Genomic DNA, 25,516 nt, shown 5'->3' with positions numbered 1-25,516 from the left:
TCAATTTACCACTGGCCAGCCCGCCGGCACCACCACCAACACTAGCACCACAGCCGCTTCACTTGATCCGTCAGAGGAGTTATTTTCACATCAGTTTGAAGAAATAAGTGATGCGCAACTATTAGTGCCAGAGGATGTAGATAACGGGGATATGTCTCAGTCAGGCAGCATTATACACATGGACGTACATTGTGATGATGATGATGTTGTACCTGCTGCTGCTGCCTTTGCTGAGTTGTCAAGTGAAGCGGCTGATGATGACGATGTGTCTGTGGATGTCACCTGGGTGCCTGCTCGAAGAGCAGAAGAAGAGGGGGAAAGTTCAGATGGGGAGACAGAGAGGAGGAGGAGACGAGTTGGAAGCAGGGGGAGGAGGTCATCGCAAGGAGCTAGTGGCGCAGTCAGACAGCATGTAGATTCGGCACCCGGGGTCAGCCAGACAGCACGCCAATCAACGCAAGCTGTTGCCACCACCAGAATGCCGTCCTTGCAAAGCTCAGCAGTGTGGCATTTTTTTTGTGTGTCTGCCTCTGATATCAGCGATGCCATTTGTAACCTGTGCCAAAAGAAACTGAGTCGTGGGAAGTCCAACACCCACCTAGGTACAACTGCTTTGCGAAGGCACATGATCTCACATCACAAACGCCTATGGGATCAACACATGAGTAAAAGCAGCACACAAACTGAAAGCCACCATCCTCCTCCTGGTCCAGCATCTTCAGCCACGTCAACCACTGCTGTCCTCCATGCCCCCTATCAACAACCCGCCCCTCCGCCTCTCACCTTCAGCAGTTCCTGCTCGTCACATGCCCACAGTCAGGTGTCTGTGAAGGAAATGTTTGAGCGCAAAAAGCCAATCTCGCAGAGTCACCCCCTTGCCCGGCGTCTGACAGCTGGCTTGTCGGAACTCTTAGCCCGCCAGCTTTTACCATACAAGCTGGTGGAGTCTGAGGCCTTCAAAAAATTTGTCGCTTTTGGGACACCGCAGTGGAAGGTACCCGGCCGAAATTATTTTTCACAAAAGGCAATCCCCAACCTGTACTCTATTGTGGAAAAGGAAATCATGTCACGTCTTTCACACAGTGTTGGGGCAAGGGTCCATCTGACCACTGATAGCTGGTCTGCAAAGCACGGTCAGGGCAGGTATATAACGTACACTGCGCATTGGGTAAACCTGCTGGCGGCTGCCAAGCTTGGAATGCGTGGCTCTGCTGCAGAGGAGTTGGTGACACCGCCACGACTTGCAGGCAGGCCTGCTGCCACCTCCTCTACTCCTCCTACTCCATCCTCTTTGCTAACCTCCTCGGCTGAGTCCTCTTCTGCTGTTGCGTCTTGCTCCACACCAACTGCACCCCCCCAGCTCCCCAGGGGCTATTCCACATGCCGGATACGACAGTGTCACGCTGTCTTGGGGTTGACTTGCCTGAAAGCAGAGAGTCACACCGGACCAGCACTACTGTCCGCCCTGAATGCACAGGTGGATCAGTGGCTGACCCCGCACCAACTGGAGATCGGCAAAGTGGTGTGTGACAACGGGAGCAATTTGTTGGCGGCATTGAATTTGGGCAAGTTGACACATGTGCCGTGCATGGCACATGTGTTGAATCTGATTGTGCAACGTTTTGTGCAGAAGTACCCAGGCTTACAGGACGTCCTCAAGCAGGCCAGGAAGGTGTGTGGCCATTTCAGGCGTTCCTACACGGCCATGGCGCACTTTGCAGATATTCAGCGGCGAAACAACATGCCAGTGAGGCGCTTGATTTGCGACAGCCCGACACGTTGGAATTCAACACTGCTAATGTTCGACCGCCTGCTCCAACAAGAAAAAGCGGTCAACGAGTATTTGTATGACCGGGGTGCTAGGACAGCCTCTGCGGAGCTGGGTATTTTTTTGCCACGCTACTGGACGCTCATGCGCAATGCCTGTAGGCTCATGTGTCCTTTTGAGGAGGTGACAAACCTAGTGAGTCGCACTGAAGGCACCATCAGCGACATCATCCCATATGTTTTTTTCCTGGAGCGTGCCCTGCGAAGAGTGCTGGATCAGGCCGTAGATGAGCGTGAAGAGGAAGAGGAAGAGTTGTGGTCACCATCACCACCACCAGAAACAGCCTTACCATCGATTGCTGGACCTGCGGCAACACTGGAAGAGGAGTGTGAGGAAGAGGAGTCAGAGGAGGAATGTGGCTTTGAGGAGGAGGAACACCAACCACAGCAGGCATCCCAGGGTGCTCGTTGTCACCTATCTGGTACCCGTGGTGTTGTACGTGGCTGGGGGGAAGAACACACCTTCAATGACATCAGTGAGGACGAGGAATTGGACATGAGTAGCTCGGCATCCAACCTTGTGCAAATGGGGTCTTTCATGCTGTCATGCCTGTTGAGAGACCCTCGTATAAAAAGGCTGAAGGAGAACGACCTGTACTGGGTGGCCACGCTACTAGACCCCCGGTATAAGCAGAAAGTCTGTGATATGTTACCCAATTACCGGCAGTCGCAAAGGATGCAGCAGCTACAAAATAAGTTAAAAACTATGCTCTACACAGCGTATAAGGGTGATGTCACAGCACAACGGGAATCCAACAGGGGAAGAGGTGAAAGTAATCCTCCTCCTACCACCACAACCACGCCGGCAAGGACAGGACGCTTTACAGACGTCTTGTTGATGGAGGACATGCGGAGCTTTTTTAGTCCTATGCATCGCCACAGCCCTTCGGGGTCCACCCTCAGAGAACGACTCGACCGACAGGTAGCAGACTACCTTGCCTTAACTGCAGATATCGACACTCTGAGGAGCGATGAACCCCTTGACTACTGGGTGTGCAGGCTTGACCTGTGGCCTGAGCTATCCCAGTTTGCCATTGAACTTCTGGCCTGCCCCGCTTCAAGTGTGCTGTCAGAAAGGACCTTCAGCGCAGCAGGAGGTATTGTCACTGAGAAGAGAAGTCGCCTAGGTCAAAAAAGTCTTGATTACCTCACGTTTATTAAGATGAATGAGGCATGGATCCCGAAGGGACTGACAGTGGGGGATGCATTTGACTAAAAAAGGCCTGGTGATGACTGAGATGCCTTGGCCTAAAAATGGTCCACACGCTGCTGTATATAATCATTCTCTGCATGCCGGATGACTTACGTGACGTCTCCGCCACCAACTACGGTTCAAGCCGCAATGTTTTAGTGCACTTTCTGCCTTAAAACCTCAATTTTTCAGGCCGCTGCTACAGCAGCGGCTGCAACAATACCTACTTTTTCATGCATGTGTACATGCCTAATTTTTCTGGCCTCTGATGCTACACTGTGGCTGCAAAAGAACAAAAAACAAAAAAAAAGGCACATACATGTGTCAATTCCCCTTCGTGATCGTTACCTTGTCGTGGTGAAGGGGCTTGCGTATCACAATGAAGCGATCACCTCTAGGATTGTGTTGGCACACCCCAGATGATAAGGTCGTTGCTTCATTGTGTACAGACCAAAAGCGATCCGCAGGATAATTTTTCCTAAAAAAAAACATTCATTTTCTTTCATTCTTTCTGCGGAGCTGGGTATTTTTTGGCCGCGTTACTGAATGCTCATGAACAATGGCTGTAGGCTCATGCGTCCTTTTGCGGAGATGACAACCCTGGTGGTCAGTCGAACCCAAGGCAACATCATCGACCTCATCCCATATGCGTTTTTTCTGGAGCGTGCCCTGCGAAGAGTACTGGATCAGGCTGTAGATGAGCATGAAGAGGAAGAGTTGTGGTCCTCATCACCACCAGAAGCAGCCTTGTCGTTGTCAATTGCTGGACCTGTGGCAACGCAGAGAGAGGAGTCTGAAGAAAAGAAGTCAGAGGAGGAAGGTGGCTTTGAGGAGGTGGAATACCAGCCACAGCAGGCGTCCCAGGGGGCTTGTTCTCACCTTTCGGGGACCCTTGGTGTTGTATGTGGCTGGGTGGAGGAAGAGACCTTCAATGATGTCAGTGAGGACAAGGAACGGGACATGGCTAGCTTGGTATCCAACCTTGTGCAAATTGGGAGTTTGCGGTTGTGCAAATGGACTGACTGACTGTTAAACGGGGAGTTTGGTCTGTCAGAGTTTGGTCTGTCACTGTGAAGCGGGCGACGGGCGTAACCCTTACACTACTTGACCGATAAAACATCATACCTGATCGTATTCACACACTGGATGTTTTAGTGCTGGTTTACACTGCCGCTACCACTAAAGTAGCGTCGCTTCCAGTGCGACTTTGGCGCGACTTAGCGCGACTTTGGCGCGACCTCATCGCGAGGTGACTTTTTATTTGGCCAATCACAATATCATGTTTTGTGACCGTCACCTAATTTCCTTTTCCTGTTTTTTGTTTTACATATTTCCCCATGTGTGCAGTGTTGTCTGTGTCATAGCTCAACTGATAGGCATGTTTGCCTTGGCATATCATATTTCAGCTTGCCAGAAAGAAAAAAAGACAGCTGGAAAGACACTGCATTAGTTTTCTACTAAAAATCATAAGAAAAATGCTGTTTTTTTTGGGTTGTGGACATACTACAGAGCTGAAACTTGACAGGTACACTTTTTAGACCCCCCAGACACTAAATTCAAAAAATGACATGCCTGCCTAAAAAAATGCCCGATAAATGCCTGCAAGAGAAAAAGACAGCCGCAGAGAAGCCGTATTCCTGAAAATATAAGAAAAATGCTGTTTTTTAGGGGTTCTGGACATTCTACAGAGCTGAAACTTGACAGGTACACTTTTTAGACCCCCCAGACACTAAATACAAAAAATGACATGCCTGCCTAAAAAAATGCCCGATAAATGCCTGCAAGAGAAAAAGCCAGCCGCAGAGAAGCCGTATTCCTGAAAATATAAGAAAAATGCTGTTTTTTAGGGGTTCTGGACATGCTACAGAGCTGAAACTTGACAGGTACACTTTTGTGACCCCCCAGACACTAAATACAAAAAATGACATGCCTGCCTAAAAAAATGCCCGATAAATGCCTGCAAGAGAAAAAGACAGCCGCAGAGAAGCTGTATTCCTGAAAATATAAGAAAAATGCTGTTTTTTAGGGGTTCTGGACATGCTACAGAGCTGAAACTTGACAGGTACACTTTTTAGACCCCCCAGACACTAAATACAAAAAATGACATGCCTGCCTAAAAAAATGCCAGATAAATGCCTGCAAGAGAAAAAGACAGCCGCAGAGAAGCCGTATTCCTGAAAATATAAGAAAAATGCTGTTTTTTAGGGGTTCTGGACATGCTACAGAGCTGAAACTTGACAGGTACACTTTTTAGACCCCCCAGACACTAAATATAAAAAATGACATGCCTGCCTAAAAAAATGCCCGATAAATGCCTGCAAGAGAAAAAGCCAGCCGCAGAGAAGCCGTATTCCTGAAAATATAAGAAAAATGCTGTTTTTTAGGGGTTCTGGACATGCTACAGAGCTGAAACTTGACAGGTACACTTTTGTGACCCCCCAGACACTAAATACAAAAAATGACATGCCTGCCTAAAAAAATGCCCGATAAATGCCTGCAAGAGAAAAAGACAGCCGCAGAGAAGCCGTATTCCTGAAAATATAAGAAAAATGCTGTTTTTTAGGGGTTCTGGACATGCTACAGAGCTGAAACTTGACAGGTACACTTTTTAGACCCCCCAGACACTAAATACAAAAAATGACATGCCTGCCTAAAAAAATGCCCGCTAAATGCCTGCAAGAGAAAAAGCCAGCCGCAGAGAAGCCATATTCCTGAAAATATAAGCAAAATGCTGTTTTTTAGGGGTTCTGGACATGCTACAGAGCTGAAACTTGACAGGTACACTTTTGTGACCCCCCAGACACTAAATACAAAAAATGACATGCCTGCCTAAAAAAATCCCCGCTAAATGCCTGCAAGAGAAAAAGCCAGCCGCAGAGAAGCCATATTCCTGAAAATATAAGAAAAATGCTGTTTTTTAGGGGTTCTGGACATGCTACAGAGCTGAAAATTGACAGGTACACTTTTTAGACCCCCCAGACACTAAATACAAAAAATGACATGCCTGCCTAAAAAAATGCCCGCTAAATGCCTGCAAGAGTAAAAGCCAGCCGCAGAGAAGCCATATTCCTGAAAATATAAGAAAAATGCTGTTTTTTAGGGGTTCTGGACATGCTACAGAGCTGAAACTTCACAGGTACACTTTTTAGACCCCCCAGATGCTAAATCCAAAGAAATTTTTTATTTTTATTTTTTTTTAATTTTTCCAATAATTGGCTCTCTATCAAAAAATTATAATTTTTAAGAACTTTTTTTTGCGTGATCCCTCTCCGGCATGCCACAGTCCAGGTGTTAGTCCCCTTGAAACAACTTTTCCATCACTATTGTGGCCAGAAAGAGTCCCTGTGTGTTTTAAAATTCGCCTGCCTATTGAAGTCTATGGCGGTTCGCCCGGTTCGCCGGTTCGCGAACATTTGCCGATGTTCGCGTTCGCAAAGTGATATATTTCAAGCATTTCTTCATTTTGATGATTATGGCTATTATGAAAATTCAATATCTCAGAAAATTAGAATATTACATAAGACCAATAAAAAAGGATTTTTAATACAGAAATGTTGGCTTACTGAAAAGTATGTCCATGTACAGTATAGTATGCACTAAATACTTGGTCAGGGCTCCTTTTGCATGAATTACTGCATCAATGCAGTATGGCATGGAGGTGATCAACCTGTGGCACTGCTGAGGTGTTATGGAAGCCCAGGTTACTTTGATAGCGGCTTTCAGCTTGTCTGCATTGTTGGGTCTGGTGTCTCTCAGCTTCCTCTTGACAATACTCCACAGATTCTCTATGGGGTTTAGGTCAGGCGAGTTTGCTGGCCAATCAAGCACATTGATACCATGATCATTAATCCAGGTATTGGTACTTTTGGCAGCATGGGCAGGTGGCTGGCAAGTCCTGCTGGAAAATGAAATCAGCATCTCCATAAAGCTGGCCAGCAGAGGGAAGCATGAAGTGCTCTAGAACTTCCTAGTAGAGGGCTGTGCTGACTTTCAGCTTGATAAAACACAGTGGACCAACACCAGCAGATGATATGGCTCCTCAAATCATCACTGACTGTGGAAACTTCACACTGGACCTCATTCAACTTGGAATCTCTGCCTCTCCACTCTTCCTCCAGACTCTGGGACCTTGATTTTCAAATGAAATGCAAAATTTTCCACAGTCCATGATAATTTGGGGAGCCATGTCATCTGCTGGTGTTGGTCCACTGTGTTTTATCAAGTCCAAAGTCAGCGCAGTCCTCTACCAGGAAATTCTAGAACTTCCCTTTGCCAACCAGCTTTATGCTGATTTCATTTTCCAGCAGTACTTGGCACCTGCCCACACTGCCAAAAGTACCAATACCTGGTTTATTGATTATGGTATCACTGTGCTTGATTGGCCCGCAAACTCGTCTGGCCTAAACCCCATAGAGAATCTGTGGGGTATTGTCAAGAGGAAGATGAGAGACACCAGACCCAACAATGCAGAAGAACTGATGGCCACTACCATAACACCTCAGCAGTGCCACAGGCTGATTGCCTCCATCCCACACCACATTGATGCAGTAATTAATGCAAAAGGAGCCCCAACCAAGTATTGAGTACATACTATACTATACATGGACATACTTTTCAGTAAGCCAACATATCTGTATTAAAAACCCTTTTTTTATTTTTTATTTTTTTATTGGTCTTATGTTATATTTGAATTTTCCGAGATACTGAATTTAGGGTTTTCACTAGCTGTAAGCAGCCATAATCATAAAAATTAAAATAAAGAAATGCTTGAAATATATCACTCTGTGTATAACGTATCTATATAATATATGAATTTTACTACTGTCACGAACCGGCAGGACTGATAGTGGATCCTCTGGACCAGAGAGGCGATGGTGTGGGTTGTACTAGAGGACCGGTTCTAAGCAGTTACTGGTCTTCACCAGAGCCCGCCGCAAGGCGGGATGGATTTGCTGCGGCGGTAACTACCAGGTCGTGTCCCCAAGTAACAACTCGATCTCTCTGGCAGCTGATATGGCGTGGTACACGGGGAGTAGGCAAGAGCGTAGTCGGACGTAGCAGAGGTCAGGGCAGGTCCCTCTAAGGGAAAGATTTATGTCATTTTTGGTGTTTTCTTTTTAACGAGTAATGGCGACGATCTGCGTTTTTTTTTGCGGGACTGCGACATTGCGGCGGACAGATCGGACCCTTGACTGACATTTTTGACACTTTTGGGGGGTACCAGTGGCATTACTACAGTAATTAGTGCTATAAATATGCATTGTTACTGTAAAAATGACACTGGCAGGGAAGGGGTTAATTTTATTGGAGAGGGAGGGGTTAATGTATGCCTGGTGCTTACTGACATGTGTGGGGGGAGGGGACTGTGTGACACAAGGACAGATCGCAGGTTCAGCTATGCTGAACCCTGCAATCTGACCCTGCCTGTCACTTAGGAGATCCGCCCGCTTTGTTTACACAAGCGGGCGGATCTCCAAACTCGATTCCCCGACGATCGGGGAAGAGCAGCGGTGATCACCGCCGCTCCTCCCCTGGCCCGACTCCCGCTGTGACTGAAAACAGCGGGAGCGAGCCTCCGGCGGCGCGCGCCGCCCACAAGGGGGGGAGTCCAGCGACGTAGGTCTACGTCGCTGGACGATAACGAGCCACATTGCTGCAGTAGCAGCAATGTGAGCAGAGCTAAAGTGGTTAAAACGGCCTGGATGTCAACGGAAGACAACAGTGGTGGATGATCGCAGGATCTTCTCTATGGAAAAACCCATTCACAACATCTAGACAAGTGAAGGAGACTCTCCAGGAGGTGGGTGTATCATTGTCAAAGTCTACAATCGAGAGAAGACTTCACAAGAGCAAATACAGAGGGTTCACCACAAGATGCAAACCATTCATAAGCCTGAAGAATAGAAAAGCCAGATTAGACTTTGCCAAAAAACATCTAAAAAAGCCAGACCGGTTCTGGAAAAGCATTCTTTGGACGCATGAAACTAAAGGCCCGTACACACGTACCGATCGTCGGCATACAAACGTCGGTGGACGAAGGATCTGCCGATTGTACGCGTGTTAGTATGGTGCCTCCGACAGATGTCTGCGCACAATCCGCGGACAAAAGTCTTTCTTGCAAACATGAAAATATTTGTATGCCGACACCAGAACGGACGATTGTTCGCCTGTCAGTACACAATTCGGCCGACAGACCGCAGATTTGCAAGACTGGGCATGCTCAGAAAATAGAAAACACAGGGAAAGTTAACCATTACATGACATCACTTCTGCAGTCGGCGGACAAAATTCTTGTGCTGTCCTTGTGCTGTCTTTGCACTTTTCAGCAGACACCGACATCCCGGGGAGAAAAGAGGAACATTTGTATGCCGACCATCGGTACGTGTGTACGGGGCTTAAGATTAACCATCTCTGTACTGGAAGGATTTGCTCCCTTAATGACCAGGCCATAATTTGTGATTCGACACTGCGTCACTTTAACGGACAATTGCGCAGTCGTGCGACGCTGTACTGAAATAAAATGTATGTCCTTTTTTACCCACAAACAGAGCTTTCTTTTGGTGGTATTTGATCACTTGTGCAATTTTATTTTTTGCGCTATATACAAAAAAAGAGCGACAATTCTGATGAAAAAACATATTTTTCACATTCTGCTATATTCCATTCCCAAAAAAAAATTTTAAAATTAAAAATTTTTTAACATGTTAGGCCAATTTGTTTTCTGCTACATATTTTTTATATTTTTGGTAAAGAAAATCGCAATAAGTGTATTTTGATTGGTTTGTGCAAAAATGAGGGCGTCTACTAAATACGGGAAAGATTTATGTCATTTTTATTGTTTTTTTTTTTTTTTTACTAGCAATGGCGGCGATCTGAGATTTTTTGCGGGACTGCGACATTGCGGCGGACAGATCGGACCCCTGACTGACATTTTTGACACTTTTGGGGGGACCAGTGACATTACTACAGTAACCAGTGCTAAACATATGCACTGTTACTGTAATAATGACACTGGCAGGGAATGGGTTAACACAGTAAGTGATCAAGGGGTTAAATGTGTACCTCGGGGCATGTTTCTAACTGTGGGGGGGGGGGGGCATGGCTTGTAAAATGATCATAGAGACCTGTGATTCTTTTATTATTATTATTTTTTTTAGCTAGTAATGGCGGCGATCTGCGATCTACTAACTACGGGAAAGATTTATGTCATTTTTTATTGTTTTTTTTTTTCTACTAGCAATGGCGGCGATCTGCGATTTTTTGCGGATCGGACCCCTAACTGACATTTTTGACACTTTTGAGGGTACCAGTGACATTACTACAGTAATCAGTGCTAAAAATATGCATTGTTACTGTAATAATGCCATTGGCAGGGAAGGGGTTAACCCTGTGTAAGCCTAGGGGAGTGATTCTAACTGTGGGTGGGGGGGGGGTTGGGCTTGTGAAATGATCACAGAGACATGCGATCCTATGTAGCAGGATCACATAGTTCTGTGATCATTGCAGGGAGAAGGGCGGACGGCTGTGTTTACATCAGCCGACTGTCCTTCTCTATCAGCGGGGGGAGAGATCAAGAATGTCAGGCAGCAATCAGAGCCGCCTGACACACGCGCCAGCTTCCCCGCTGATGAGCTGCCTGCGCGCGACCGATGTAGAGCTACGTCGGTTCGCCATGGAGCGGCCGCCTGCCGCAGTTAATCAGCGGGTGGTCATGAAGTGGTTAATTAATAATCATGCTACCAAAATTATTGTGTGCTGTAAATTGTCTCCAGCATTGCTCCTGTTTCTTCTTGCTTGAGGTGGCCATTTTGCTAATGCCCAGAGCCCCTAAACAGCTGTAAAATATAAAGTGGAACTAAACCCATCGATTTAATGGTTTCAAAAAAACATTACATTGCTGGAAAGTTGGAAATGCAAACTGTCACATTTGATTGTGTCCTCAACCAAACTGTCAAACCATCAAATGGCTGGTGTCATAACTGATCACGTGTGCAGCACCATGACAGTTGCAGATCAAACAGAAGCAGCCTCCTTGGCTGTAAAGGATAGGAGGGTTTAATTCTGCTGTAAAGTTGTCAGAAAATCGGCTTCTACAAACTTAGCAGTGCAAAAAAATGCTTAAAGCGGTTGTATCCCGCTTTTTGACACTTTTACCTACAGGTAAGCCTATAATAAGGCTTACCTGTAGGTACAAATAATATCTCCTAAATCGGCATGGTTTAGGAGATATTTACAGTGCATGCAGCCGCTCGCGCGAGCGGCGCATGCGCTCTGAAGGTCCGGGGGGACCTTCAATTAAGTTGCCGGGAGCTTGCCGGAAAAATCACTCCCGCTCGCACGCGCGGGAGTGACGTCATCGCGGCTCCGGCCAATCAGCGCGCTGGAGCCGATTCTTCCGGCCAATCAGCACGCCGGAGCCGCCGAACCCGGAAGAGACGACGAGGGATCATGGCAGCGCCGCATCGATGTCCGGGGTCCGTGTCGGGGCTTCGTTTTAAGGTAAGTTACACATAATGGGCTAGTATGCGATGCATACTAGCTCATTATGCCTTTGTCTTGCAGGTTTTTTTTTTTATCTATTTTTTTATAGGGTTTACAACCGCTTTAAAAATGAGAAGATACTGAGCATGTGCAGAGCAGGGTAAGAGTGTATTACTGGATTTTTAACATTATAGGCACTTATTTTTCATGTGTTACATAGCTAGACCTCTAAAAAAGGACCAGCCTGAAGTGATCTAGCAGGACTTCATTTCTGACTAAATTTCCACTTTAAGAAATTCTTTTTTTTGTTGTTTGTTAGGGCACTGAAAGTGTCTGTAAGCAGTAGTGAATAGTAAGAGGAGTGGATCAGTGTACATCTATAAAATAACAATTTTTGTATGTATTGCCCACTGATTGATTGATTTATATTACTCTTTTGTTGAATTTCCCCAGCACGTCAGGATTTTCATCCTACTATCAGCTGTAAAGAGACTTCAATCACAGTCTCAGTCAGTACTTGTGAACTAGAAGCACTTGGTCTCGACCCTTCCACAATTCATCTGAGGGATTCATCAATAGAATGTAATGTCATATATCCAGGCTCCATCAATGGTCAGAAAGTGACCTCTATCCAGACCAAATCTTTATCCAACTGGTGTGAAAACAACGTGACGGTAACAGACTTTTGATTTACATATTCATTCATTTTAGCTACTCCTGTGTTCTCAGATTGTGTGTAGTCCTTACTTTTTTGGAAAAAGTGACCCTCAGCAATTGATCTCAGGATTTTTAAGCGATAGCATAAAGCTCAACTCCAGCCAAAAAACTTTTTATATCATTTAGGATAGACCGGGGAAGAGTTAGGGAGCTCTGACAGCTTTTTTTTTGGAGAGATTTTCTTTTCTCACTTCTTGTCCAGAATTAAAAAAGAAATCTAGACTGGTGAAAATATAAAACATTTGAAAATGTTTTATATTTCCACCAGTCCTGAGAAGGTGACAACCACATTTCTTGTATAGGCATCATAGTGATAGGCAGTGAGAGAAGACCTTCTTAATTGGGTCACTGTGATAGGCTTTAAGGCATAACTGTACTTTTTGTCCCCTCTCCCTCTGGAAGCCCCCTAAGTTTTCCACTTGCAATCAATGATCCATGGAGATCTTATCTTTGGGGCCAATCGGGGCTGCACGGTTCTTCACAAAAACTCTTCAGGCTGTGCATGCACAGTAGACTTTCCATTTAACCTAAGTTCACACTAGTGCTGCTGCAGCATGATGTATTTTTTAGTGTGTTTTTGTAGTGCGACATTGTGCATTATTTTATGCTGATGCATTTTTTTTTTTTTTTAGAGGAAACGGCTAGATCTCATATACAAAACTTGCCAAACAATGCACTAGGGTTAGGTTCAAATCTATGCATGTAAGGTTGATGCTCTTCTATGTGTTTTTGTGATGCATTTTCACGGTTCCTGTGTTTTTTGGTAGAAGGAGGAGACTGGTTGTTAAACACAAACAAAAGTGATTTAATGCAGTTTCAATCTTTGGACCCAAAAAAGCACCATTCTGCATAGGAGAAAACTTCCTGCACCTTTCAAAAAACACACTGCAGGAAACTGTACAAATGTGAATGGGACCCATACGAAAAAATGTTAAATGCATTGCAGTGCATTTCTGCAGATCTGCAAATGCACTTAAACCTGCATAGATATAAACCTAGCCTAAAAATTGCATGTACATGCAGTTTTCATGTGCTCCTATTTAAGTCTATGGGGCAAAAAACAACACCATAGAAGTACCTGCACCTTTTCAAAAATGCACTTCAGCTGTGCTGCATTGATGTGATTGTGCACCATAGAGGATGTCATTTGCAGTGCAGCATGACTATAAACACAGGAGAAAATTGATGTGAACGGGGGGGGGGGCTGGGGTGAATTTAGGAAGCATTCGATTAATTAGATACGAGCAGGGCCATCTTTAACACTGGGCAAAAGGGGCAGCTGCCCTGGGTCTAGTCATTGTTGTGGGGCCCAAAGCAGCTGCCCCTTGAGCCCGCACTGCCTCTAAATAGTTAATAAGTGGTTTTGGGAGGGCCCAAGAAAATATTTGCCCAGGGTCCAATCAATATTAAAGGCGGCCCTGGATACGAGCACCCCAGCAGAGGTTCACAGGACTAGCTGGGAGAGGCAGCCCCATTGAAACCAACAAGAGGCTGTGGGCTCTCACAGCAAATCACAGCCAATGGCATGTAATGGTTCATACAGAGATCACATTTAGTGATCGGCCTTGGCCGCAGACTGCATCCATATTGCTATGGGAAACCTGTTGATTGTTATACCGCATACACACGATCAGATAATCGGACGACTTATCATTCACATTTTGTTGCATGATACTAATATTGAATTTAACATTGTTAAATGCGCTCTACTAAATGTAGGATTTTTTTTGTATGATTCTGGAAAAGCTTTTGTAGTAGAAAAGGAGAACTGTTCTGAAGGAATGCAGGACCCAGCATTTCCAATTGCCATTTTGGGGATATTGGCTATCCAGAATGTCCTTAAAAACATTGTTTACATTCTCTTATCTCCTTCCAGGTTATTTTCGTGTTTTCGATCATGCGTGGTCTTTGTCTATCAATTTTTAGCGGGCGCATACTGTACTGATTAAAAGATTGTCATTCGTTAGGCTATCGTACGAGAAAAGTTTTCGGGTTTGTCCCTTCGGCTATTGTTGGACGAACTGTCGTGATCGGCTGTTAAAAGCTGTGTACTAACGATCAGATTATCATACGATCAATCAATTTTATTATCTGATTATCTGTGTGTATGCGGCCTTAGGTTCAATGATTGACAGACTTATTTTCCACTAGGTAGAGTGAGCTTAGCAAGTGACCCGTCTATATTTTAAATCTGTTTTTTTTTTCACTGCTAATCTCTGGACTCCATCTACAGGGTGATGACTCCAATATCTATGTTTCCAACACTATTTACATTGGAATCCTGGATAAACCAATCATCACAACAAATAACATCAGCTTTAACTTCAGTTGTGGATATGAACGGAATATGCAAACAGTTCTGAAACTGCCTGGAAATATAACCCAACAGTAAGAAAAAAATCGAAGTCCTAGAGAGTTGGTTGTGTAAATTATTACTATCATATCTGTTCTTTCTCCTTCACTAACCTCTCATTTCCATTAACTAATTTATGATATTTATAGTAATTCAACATAAATGCTCAGTACATGCAGCACTGAATTTTGTGAATCTAAGGTGTTTTTCCATATCCATGTATGGAGCACAGCATAACTGAAGCATAGTAAACACAGCTTATCAAAACAGCAATGTATCGTGAAAGGGCCCTTTGAGTGACAGAAAGCAAGGGAAAATATTGCAATAATTTTGGAGTTTTTCTTGCAGTTGTGGGTTTTTTTGGGGGGGGACATGCATGTTTATGTGCATAGGTAACTGTTTTTACCTCTTTATATTGTCTATCATACTGTATTATACTGTATAATGTAAAATATATATATATATATATACACACACACACACACACACACACACACACACACACACACACACACACACACTAGTGATCAACCAATATCGTTTTTTTAATGCCGATACCGATATTTTGGTCATCAGATATCGGTATCGGCTGATATTTTCTAAAGGTACTCTTTGTGGAGGGATCTGGGGGTCTAAAAGACCCCAAACCCTTCCTCGGCACTGAAAAGCATTCAAAACGCCAAGTTTGGCTGTTTTGAATGCTGTCATTTTTTTTAATTCGGCGCCGAGTACCTGGAAGTGATGTCATGACTTCTGGGTCTTTTACATGGAGACCCGGGTCTTCTCTTCGGAAGGTAGGATGCCCGGGTCTCCTGGTGGGACAGGAGATCCGGGCGAGCCGCGGAAGGCGATGGGAGGGGGGAGACGTCCCCCCCCGCTCCTTGTGATGACAGCCGAGCGGCTTCTCAGCCGCATCGGTTGTCATTACAGGTCAGCCGACCGTCGGCTATTGACACCGGGAATGGGGTGATGCCTCTAGCTGCAGGCATCACCCCAGTACATGCACTTTCCCTAATTATCGGCAATATCGGTAACCTCAGGGGCCGATTATGATATATTGGGGAAAGTGCATATCGGACCTCGATATATCGGCATTGCCGATAATCGGTCAATCCCTAATACACACATACACACACATCACACTAAATACTCTCAAACCATATCACTTTACTGCATTGGAAGGCCGGTTTCATACTGCTGCAGTCTGGCCACACAGTGGGTGTACCCACATTTTTTGTGCTGTTAACCCATGGTTTCCCATAGATTTTCTATTAGGTTAAACGTATTTTGTAGCATTTTCTGACAGTGCACCAAAAGTCCTGCATACATCATCTTTCGTGTTCTTTCAGTAAACCCACAACTTATGAGAAAGTCTATAGGAAACCATGAATTAACCGCATGAAAACCACAGGTACACCTGCGCTGCAGTTTGGCCTCAGAAACCGGCCTTAAACTTTCTCTTGCTTTTTCTAATGCATTAAAATGTAACTTTTTAGGTGGAAATTGAAAGCTATTGCTACCTACAGTATCAATAAATAAATTGTTATTTAAATTGTTATTGGTTTTCTTACCTGAGCGTCTGTTTGTTTTCTCAGAACGGTATTCCTGTCTGGAGTCAATGGGAATGGATCATATCCCGTTACCATGGCTGCTTATAAAAATCCATCATTTACAGAAGTATATGAAAATAATGAAAACGTGGCTGTTGGATCAATCATCTATGTGGGAATATTTGTGACAGGCGCTGATGGAAATCAATACGTTCTCCGGATAGAGTCATGTGTTGCAAGTCCTACAGATGATCGTCTTGATGCAAATGCTTTTTATCTTATAAAAGACGGGTAAGTTTACAATTCTTATGCAACCATAAAGATGAATGAAAATGTAAAGACATTGAAACTCACACAGCACAGAGTGCTAAATACAAAAGAAGTTAAAATGAACCTTGCACATATTTTCCTGATTTAGCTGGAATCAGTAAAAGTGGTGCCTCATACACACGATGAGAATATCGGACGAATTATCTGGTTTTTTGTGTGTTTTTTTGGGGGGGTTTTTTTTGGGGTTTTTTTTTTATTTGCATGCTAGTCTTGTATCAAAAATGAAGAGGTTACTAAAGTTATGGAAATTCTCATACGACAGAATACAATTTTGGAAGTGATGTAATGAGTTGTAATGTATTCTTTTGTTTTAGGGCATGTGTGGTCTTGCTCTTTCAATTTTTTTTCCAGACAAATAATGTACTAATTAAATGAAAATGTTTGTTTGTCCTTTCGGATAATTTCAGACGAACTGTTGTGAATGGCTCTTGAAAGCTGTGTACAAACAGTCAGATTATCATACAGTCGCTCCAAAAATTGTATTTTTTGCCAGATTTTCTGATTGTATGTACTAGGCTTTAGACCAGTGTTATCTCCTCCACTTGTAGAAGCAACATTTTACAGAAAATCTTGGTGGAATGAATCGCAATGTGCCTTAATCTACATTGCAGCTTTAGAAAGATAGCCACCCATAAAATCAATTTTTGCCCTTGACTGGAGAACTGTTTTATATTGCCAAAAATAAAATGATTTACATAGTTAGTCAGGTTAAAAAAAAAAAAAACACACAAGTCCATCTTGCTCAACCAATAAAAAACAAAAAAAAAAAAAGAAAACTCAACCACACAATCCCATATACACAATCCTATACCCGCAGATGATCCAGAGGAAAGCGAAAATTATTTATGTCCCGATAAGTGCGTTGTGGTGCCATCCATTTTGAATAACACCCCAAAGCACTGAGGCAGCGGAGCTGCAGTTCAGCATACTGCAATGCACAGTAACACACTGGTGCATTGTGTTGCCAAAAAAAACGCCCAGGTCCAATTTTATGTGTGATGAGGTGCGTTGACTGCCCATTGAAAAAAAATGGGCTGCCTCAACACAACATGTGTTAGCATGCCTATAGTACCCAATGCAAGGTTCAAGGGACAAGGTTATCCAGCGCCAAGATGACAAACTGTGACCAATCCCCACCTGATGTGCGCAATCCATCACCTTATTCAGCTAGGAACCTGCTACCGAAGCGCTTGTCTTGGCATTCATTTTGCATTTGCGTCTGGAAGTGCGCCATCACATCGTAGGACCTGCTGTGTGTTCTCTGCCGGTCTCCTTGTGCTGATTGTGAATAATGTCAGACCAGCAGGAGGCACAACACAAGTCAGGGCATCAGGGGTGTTGCTAGGATTGTGAAAAACTCGAGGCACCCCTGGACAGTGCAACTAGAGGCAAGGCGTGGGTAGCCGTACATAGTGCTTTGCAAGGAAGGTGAGGCCACACTGCTCTAACAGAGGGAAGGGCATAAAGGGGTATAGGTAAATAGGACCTGAGCCTGTATGCTGTATACATAGCACACTAATAAAGTGCTCCATGATTGCATATTTATTTTAAAGTAAAAAAAATGAAATTGTTCACTAAGATCATTGCTGATTTAAAATTAAGGCACAATCAAAAAGTTATTAAAAGCATAGTATACATAGCACACTAATAAAGTGCTCCATGATTGTATATTTCCTTTAAAGTCAAATGTGGCAAACTCTATCAAAGGCAAAGAAATGCTTTACTAAGATCATCACTGATTTAAAACCAAGGCAAAAATCCAAAAAATTATTATTTTTTCTTATTTACTTACAGCTGTGTCCAGGAAACTGTTTCCACAACTGTGTTAGAAAATAGCAAAGCATTAGAAGCATCTTACAGCATAAGCTCATTCCAGTTTCAAAATCAGCCCAATGTTTACCTTTTCTGTGATGTACGTTTGTGTGACAAGACCAATCAAACATGTTCCAAGGTAAGTGATCTATAATACATTTTCTCTGAAAAGAGACTGAGGTTGTATGGCAGCAATGAAGCTTTACTCAAGGTGCCCAAAGGCATTGGATGAGAGTATAGATTATCTACTGGCTAGGAGCAACCTGCATACACTATGGCTGATGATCATTGTGGGAAACAAAGCTATTATTCCTTCCTAAAAAGCCAGTGCTAGGGGTGTCTGCAGTTTGTTTTTCCACAATGTACCTTTCATGTTAAGGGATCCAGCAGTTGCCTCTTATGACTGGTTGTCAGATCTTCACTACCTGTGTATTTGTCTACTACTGTCATTGGCCACCGGGAAAAGTGATTTTTGCCATTAGAGAGGTATGGGGGTTGACATTGCTGGCCGCCTCCTGAAAATTCTAGCTGCCTGGCTATATCTGATTAAAAAAGTATTAAACCCAAAACCAAAAATGTAATCTATTGCAGCTTACCAATAATTAGATGTGGGTGACTGCATTAGTTTTCCTTTTTTATTGGCTTTTTTCCCCCTCTGTTTTCACCTGGTAATCAGGCCAGCAACACACCTCCTGTATTAGAGTGACCCCACTCTGGATGAAGGAGAACAGGGGGCACATTTGGACAGCATCATTTTCAGTCTTGGTGGAGTGTTAGATTGACTAACAAATTGAAGCCAAACTCTGGCTAATACCTTTTAATCAGTTACAGAAAACTGTTTTTCCCCCTTTCGGGATAAAGGTTTTGCATGAATAAATAAAAACTGATAATTGTAAGCACACCTGTCAGTGGTAAATGGTTTATCTCATCCCTGTAACTGATACATCTGTGGGAGAGCTTGTTCTTTTGAAAAACAACAGACTTACTGGCCAGATCAGCAGATAAAAAGAAAAGAAAAAAAGGCAGATGCCACATCAAAATTGGTAAGCGTCAATATAATAAATATTTGCTTTTGGGTTTAATACTGCTTTAAGTTCTTTTAAATAAACATAAATGCTGTAAATGAGTGTCAGAAAAGCATCCACTTGTTGCAGGTTAGCAACTCAGAAAGCATTGTAGCCAAAGCATCAGGATGACAGCCAGGGGACTAGCATTCCCAAACGAAAGGTTTTGCCGTGGCAGCCTCATAATCTTTCATGAAAAATTTCCTTTAAAATACAGTACAGTACTCTCATATAACCTAAAGCCCCACTCTGGGCTGATGTTAAATTTACCCACACAGTGGGGTCACCCACACACGGCATGGGTTAAATGCTCATTTGACTAGAGGGGAAAGGAATAGTTAATACTTTTTCTTCGCTCCCACAGGCTTCCTTCTCTCCATCCAAAGCTGCTTCACTTTGCTGCCTGGCCAGTTGCACCTCTCTGCTGTGATCACATACAATGCAGAACCAGCAGTCCTGCATTGTATGGGAGGAAGGGGGGGGGGTCCCACCTATATTTGGGAGTGTCCAGACAGCGGAAGAATGAAGTGGTTGCCATGGATAGAGGAATAAAGTATTTGTACTTTCCCACCTAGCCAAATGAGGGTTTACCCATAAAATGCATGGGGGACCCTGTAAATTTTGCATAAAGCAGCCCAATCCTCCTCTACTTGGGGCCCCTACCAGCACTCCTGGCTCCACCCCCCCCCCCGCCCCCACGCTGAGTGCCCTCACAGCAAGCTGCTTTCTATGGGGTTAGTAGTGAGTGCGCGCTCCCAAACCCTGCTTTGTGTGTCCATAAGACACACAGAGCCAGGCTAGGCCCCACCCCAGCTCCCTCCTCACTGGCTCTGATTGACAGCAGTGGGAGCCAATGGCTCCTGCTGCTGTATAGGAGCCAATAAGAAGAGAAAGATCCTCAACTCTTGTGCACATCACTGGATCGAGATTGGGCTCGGGTATGTATTTAGGGGGGCTGTGGGAGGAGCTGCATGCAGAAGGTTATAATGCAGTAGGGTTAAAAAAAAACCCTCTGACTTTACAACCACTTTAAAAGCAACCTGGAGTTGGGCTTAAACTTATCTGCCTACAGCAGTAATGGCAAACCTTGGCACCCCAGATGTTTTTGGAACTACATTTCCCATGATGCTCATGCATGCTGCAGTGTAGTTGAGCTTTATGGGAAATGTAGTTCCAAAAGATCGGGGGTGCCAAGGTTCGCCATCACTGGCCTACAGTAATGCAAAACAGAAAAAGCCGTGTGTACCCGCACCCGCACCGGCACCGGCATGTATTCACACACACGTATGAATGTATTTTTCCAATCCTAAAATTTTAGGTTTTGAAAACCATGCCCATATGCATGTATGAATAGATCCTGGTACTGGTAGTTACATATGCATTTTCTTTAATAAAAATCGAGAAACTCAGCATGATTTGCTATTTACAATTAAAATATCATCCAGTCAACAGTTTATGACTTTTGTGCTTGTTCTCCACAGTGCGGTGCTGCTAAATCCTTCAACACAGCTACTAATGAAGTCAAGATTGGCCTAAGCATTGATGGTATGTCACAGTAACTATCATATACATATGTACAGAAATGTTAAATATTTGTCATGATATTATCATCATTATAATACATAATCTTTTAATTTATTCTTCCTATTTTTTATATTCCCTGCACATATATGGGTGTTTGTCAGCAAGAGTGACAATAACATCTATAGTAAAACGACCCCACAGTGTCTTCACCAATGTCCATCTTTCAGCACTCAAAGGGTCATATGTATCAATGAGTTCTTGTTAAGAACTCTAGTTACTTTTACTATCAGAACAAGACTTGCCCTACAGGTTTGAATCAGTTTGGGGCTGTAGAAAAATAATTCCTCTTCTTAGGCTTCATTCACACCTCTGTGTGTTTAATGCAGTATGTTTTAGGCACAATTTTACATGCGTTTTGATGAGTTTGATATGCGTTACCATTTATCCCAATGGAAGGTGCATTTTTCTCAGAAAACCACAACATGCAGAAAAAAGGACTTTTCTTTACACCCCCTTCCCACACAGTAGCAAAAAGCATAGGCATGAACTTCCCTTATAAGAAGACATTGATGCGCAAAGCCCAGAGAATTTTCCACTGTTCATACTTGCACAAGCTAACGCACTGGTCTTAGAGTTTAACTTTCTTCACCTTCATCTTTCTTTATGTGTGATTCATCTCTATGGTCTGTCTCATTTCTCCATGTGGTAAACCAAAAAGTAATCCTGCGCTCGGTACACCCTAAGTGGGGTCTGATTATATACCCCCAATAGCAGTGATGGCGAACCTTGGCACCCCAGATGTTTTGGAACTATATTTTCCATAATGCTCAACTACACTGCAGAGTGCAGGAGCATCATGGGGAATGTCGCTTCAAAACATCTGGGGTGCCATGGCTCGCCATCACTGCCCTATAGGGACTGCTGCAGACTATAAACTGAGCGAAAAAGCAAATCTTACAAAAAATAGTGAGCTGTCCCTCTAAATCCTAGATATTATTCAAATTCATAAGCAAAATGTGTAAAAACAATGTGAAAATTTGCATGAACCACACATATCACTTTAACAATAATAAAGTGCAGACATAGAGCTAAATAAAAAGTGCAAAAAGCTCACCAACTTCAAATCCTAATCTGGAAAATATGCAATGATGTGCAATAATTAATAGTCTATTTGCTACATATTCTGTGAAATAAGTGCTTGATGTGCAGCAGATTTTCAAAGTGCAGGGTGCTCAAAGGTGCACCTTTGAAAAGTTGGCCGCTAACCCCACAATGTGGATCCTAAACTACAGGGATCAAACAAGCCTGCAATCCATCCAACAATGTGTTTTATCAATACCACATATGCATCCTGGAATGTTTACTCCATATAAACAAATGGCATTAAAAAATTCTCAGTCTTCCTTCAGTTGCTCATCAGAAGTTTCCATATAAAACAAGCAAGGAGAATCTCAATACAGCTTAAAAAATAGATTTAAAAAACAATCCTATTCATTTTCACCAAAGTATTGAAAAACGAGCTTCACACAAACGTTATGGCCTGCAGTGTCTCACACTCTGCCAGCACTTGGTGACGTCTCACACACTCTCTCCTACCGACGCGTTTCCCCACAACTGATGTCATCTGGGATTGGAGGGTTTTCCAAGCCCTCCAATAACAGATGACGCCAATTTTGGAGAAACGCGTTGGTAGGAGAGAGTGTGTGTGACGTCACCAAGTGCTGGCGGAGTGTGAGACACCACGATTGTTCTCGTGCACATCACTGGATCAAGATTGGGCTTGGGTAAGTATTCAGGGGGGCTGCGGGGGGAGTTGCACACTGAACGTTTTTTACCTTCATACAAAGGATGCATGAAGGTAAAAACCCTTCAAACTTTAGAACCACTTTAAAAACCCATATCCGGTTATTTTGTTCTGCCTATGTCCCACTGGGAAGACTTCTTTTAATTTCCTGTCCTGGAGACACAAAAGAAAATGTCAGTAAATCTCCCCAGAGTGAATGGAATTCCTATACTAGAGTTGTTGCCCCATGGGAGGATATTTCCTCACCTCTAGTTGTGACAGCTAAAACTTTTAGGGTTTCCCCTCACTTTCTGTCTCTGACAATGATCAGCAGGACAAACAGAGAAGGGAATTACCCCAGCAGGGACACAGACAGCCATACAAACGTGATAAAGGGTCCAACACTTCCCTACTTTATTGGAGACTAAAATATCTTTCTACCTTTCCAGACACTTTATTCAACTACATTGACTTATCCTGGTTCAGTATTTCACTTATTGGTTTTGACATTGAATAATATTAGTTAACATTTCTTTAGCATTCCATTAATTATTGTTTTGTATTTCATGCAGATAATGTGAACTATGCGGACAGCGCTGGAAAGCATACAGGTAAGATTTACAGATGATGAAGATATTTGCGATAATTCAGCATAGAAGAATTAACTGATAGCTTAGTCTGACAAGGCCATCCCTGCAGCTCTGCCACATAGAATCCTTTGGTATATATGGTGCTGTTACCCAACTTAGTTACCGGTAGTCATTTATCATCTGAATTCTTAGAGAAAATGATAGATGGGGTATTGCTGGGATCTATTTTTATTCCAGTAATTCATTATCAGCTCTTGCATTTCAATATGACATAACCTAACCTAACAAACCTATCTAAACGTAACTCTTGCAGAACAGAGGGATCCCACTGTAAGGGTTTTTATTTTTTCTGATGCCTGTAAAGCAAAAGCAGGAAGCAGTGCAACAATACAGCTTATAATAAAGTATAACTAAAAGGCAAAACTTTCTTTTTTAGTTTTAAATAGAATGCAGAGGGATTAGATCCCCTGTCAGTTTTTATTACAGTCTATGCCCCCATTAAGGAGATTCACCCTCTCTATTTGTCCTGTTTACCATTATCATTGAAAGTGAAAGTAAAAAGAAAATCCCAAATGTTGGGTTTTCCCCAGAAAAGTAATGGAGGGGAAATCTTCCGATTTCTGGACACTAGTTCTGGTGATCTGGGGGTCCCCAAGGAATTCCCTTAATTTGCAGGGATTTCCTCTCACTTCCTGTTTGGCTATAGGATTGGAAGTGAAGGGAAATATCTGGGATGGGGGACATATGGCACAAAAAATTGACAAAAAAAAAGTTTTGCCTACAGTTCTACTTTAAGGACAATGTTATTTCTTTTATAAAACAACAATGTCCAGTCAACTTTAAATTATTTTAAAAATCTTTCCAATTCGTTTTAATTGGGGAAAAAAAAAAACGTCACAGAAAACCAGAAAGAAATGGTTTAGTCTATTAGTTGTAGCCTATTGGTGACCTCCTGAAAATTTTAGTTTCTTGGCTGACGTGCTGATCCTCTGGCTTCAGATTCTGGAGTTACCTAGTCAGAACAAGTATGTTCCAACTCAATATATTAAAGACAGAGGATCAGCAGGGCAGCCAGAAACCAACATTTTCAGATGAGGACAGTGCTGCGCAAACTGTTGGCGCTATATAAATCCTGTATAATAATAATGAGGACAGCATTGGCAGCTACTATTTTTCTGTCATTGTCAATGTCCTTTCATAGAGGTATTTCATAGAGGAAGTAATTATTAATACCAGCAACAGTATCTGCACCTTCCCAATCTGCTGTTTTGAAACCTGTTTGGGGAATTGTGGACTCTGAGAAATGGATTGGATGTTCTTGGAAACACATTGATTTTCCTATGGCTGTAACCAAATGAGGACATGAAGGAAATGTTCCCAATGGGGAAACCTGTTCTAGTGACAACGTATAGGGACTTTCCCTCACTTTTTCTTACTGCCCTAAATAATAATTGAATGGAAGGACCCCTACCAATAGGACTAAAATACAAGTTTGTATTTAAAAAAAAGTCCCCTAGTCCCCCTCTCTGTTGCCCTCCTCAATTCAATCCACTATATTACCTTACCTCCAGTGGCCTCTGTACCATCTGCTACCTGGCCAGTAAAATCCAGTGGCGGGGTGCCCATTTCTGCGCACTAATGTCCCATAAACGTGGATGGGAGGTTGCTCCTGCAGCATGGGTACATCCTATTCCAGTTTATAGGACGTAGTGTTTCTTACAGTCTTCCTGAAATGAAATAAAGATTATAGTATAGTTGTATTCTAGTCCCTCCAATAAAAAAGCCATGTATGATACTAAAGACACATATAGTTTAAGACATTAAGGCATTTTTTTGGTACCCTAAAACATTTTCTTTTTTTATTCTCTCTAGCTGCATCCTGGGCTCTGCTGGCTGGAATTCAACTAGCTATTGTGTTTGTTAAGTTCTTCTAAAAAGATCTGAAATCATCACTTTGTGGTCAAACACTACATATATACTTGATTAAATCTTAAGGCAAATCAACTTGATTATTTATTTTCTGTACTGGACTGTGATATTTGTATGGTATGTCTTCCTTTAATGAGGGGTCTGTCTATTCTACTGTCTAAGCCAGGAGCTAAAAAGGTTGTCTTGTATTTAAACAAAAATAAAGATCTACCATCAGTATTAGCATGTGTTGGGTGTACATTCAGTAGATCTGTGAAGATATCATACAAAGCAGTGCAGCAGTATGGATGCTGAATAGCAAAATTCATTATAGACCTAAACCTTAATTTAGCAAGTCTGTTTTAGCACCCTTGGGTTACCTGTA

General features: G+C 43.1%; 1 protein-coding gene across 1 annotated transcript in view; it reads left to right on the top strand.

Annotated features, from left to right (window-relative positions):
• The window catches only part of LOC309543601 (pancreatic secretory granule membrane major glycoprotein GP2-like), a gene marked incomplete at its 5' end in the record, with an annotated part of 43,807 nt that extends 18,559 nt beyond the window's left edge, over positions 1-25,248 (top strand). The window contains 7 exons of the mRNA XM_082276059.1: positions 11,954-12,174; positions 14,451-14,605; positions 16,166-16,411; positions 18,245-18,401; positions 20,808-20,871; positions 23,206-23,244; positions 25,096-25,248. Coding sequence (XP_082132185.1) covers positions 11,954-12,174; positions 14,451-14,605; positions 16,166-16,411; positions 18,245-18,401; positions 20,808-20,871; positions 23,206-23,244; positions 25,096-25,157 — 944 coding nt within the window. The 3' untranslated portion in view covers positions 25,158-25,248. The remainder of the gene's footprint in view (positions 1-11,953; positions 12,175-14,450; positions 14,606-16,165; positions 16,412-18,244; positions 18,402-20,807; positions 20,872-23,205; positions 23,245-25,095) is intronic.
• Positions 25,249-25,516: the final 268 nt, after the last annotated feature.

This window comes from Pelophylax lessonae, assembly GCF_965119305.1.
Source record: "Pelophylax lessonae genome assembly, contig: HAP1_SCAFFOLD_262, whole genome shotgun sequence".
NCBI classification, from domain to species: Eukaryota; Metazoa; Chordata; class Amphibia; order Anura; family Ranidae; genus Pelophylax; species Pelophylax lessonae.
The sequence above is the reverse complement of the archived record's forward strand: the minus strand, read 5'-3'. Positions and strand labels throughout refer to the sequence as shown.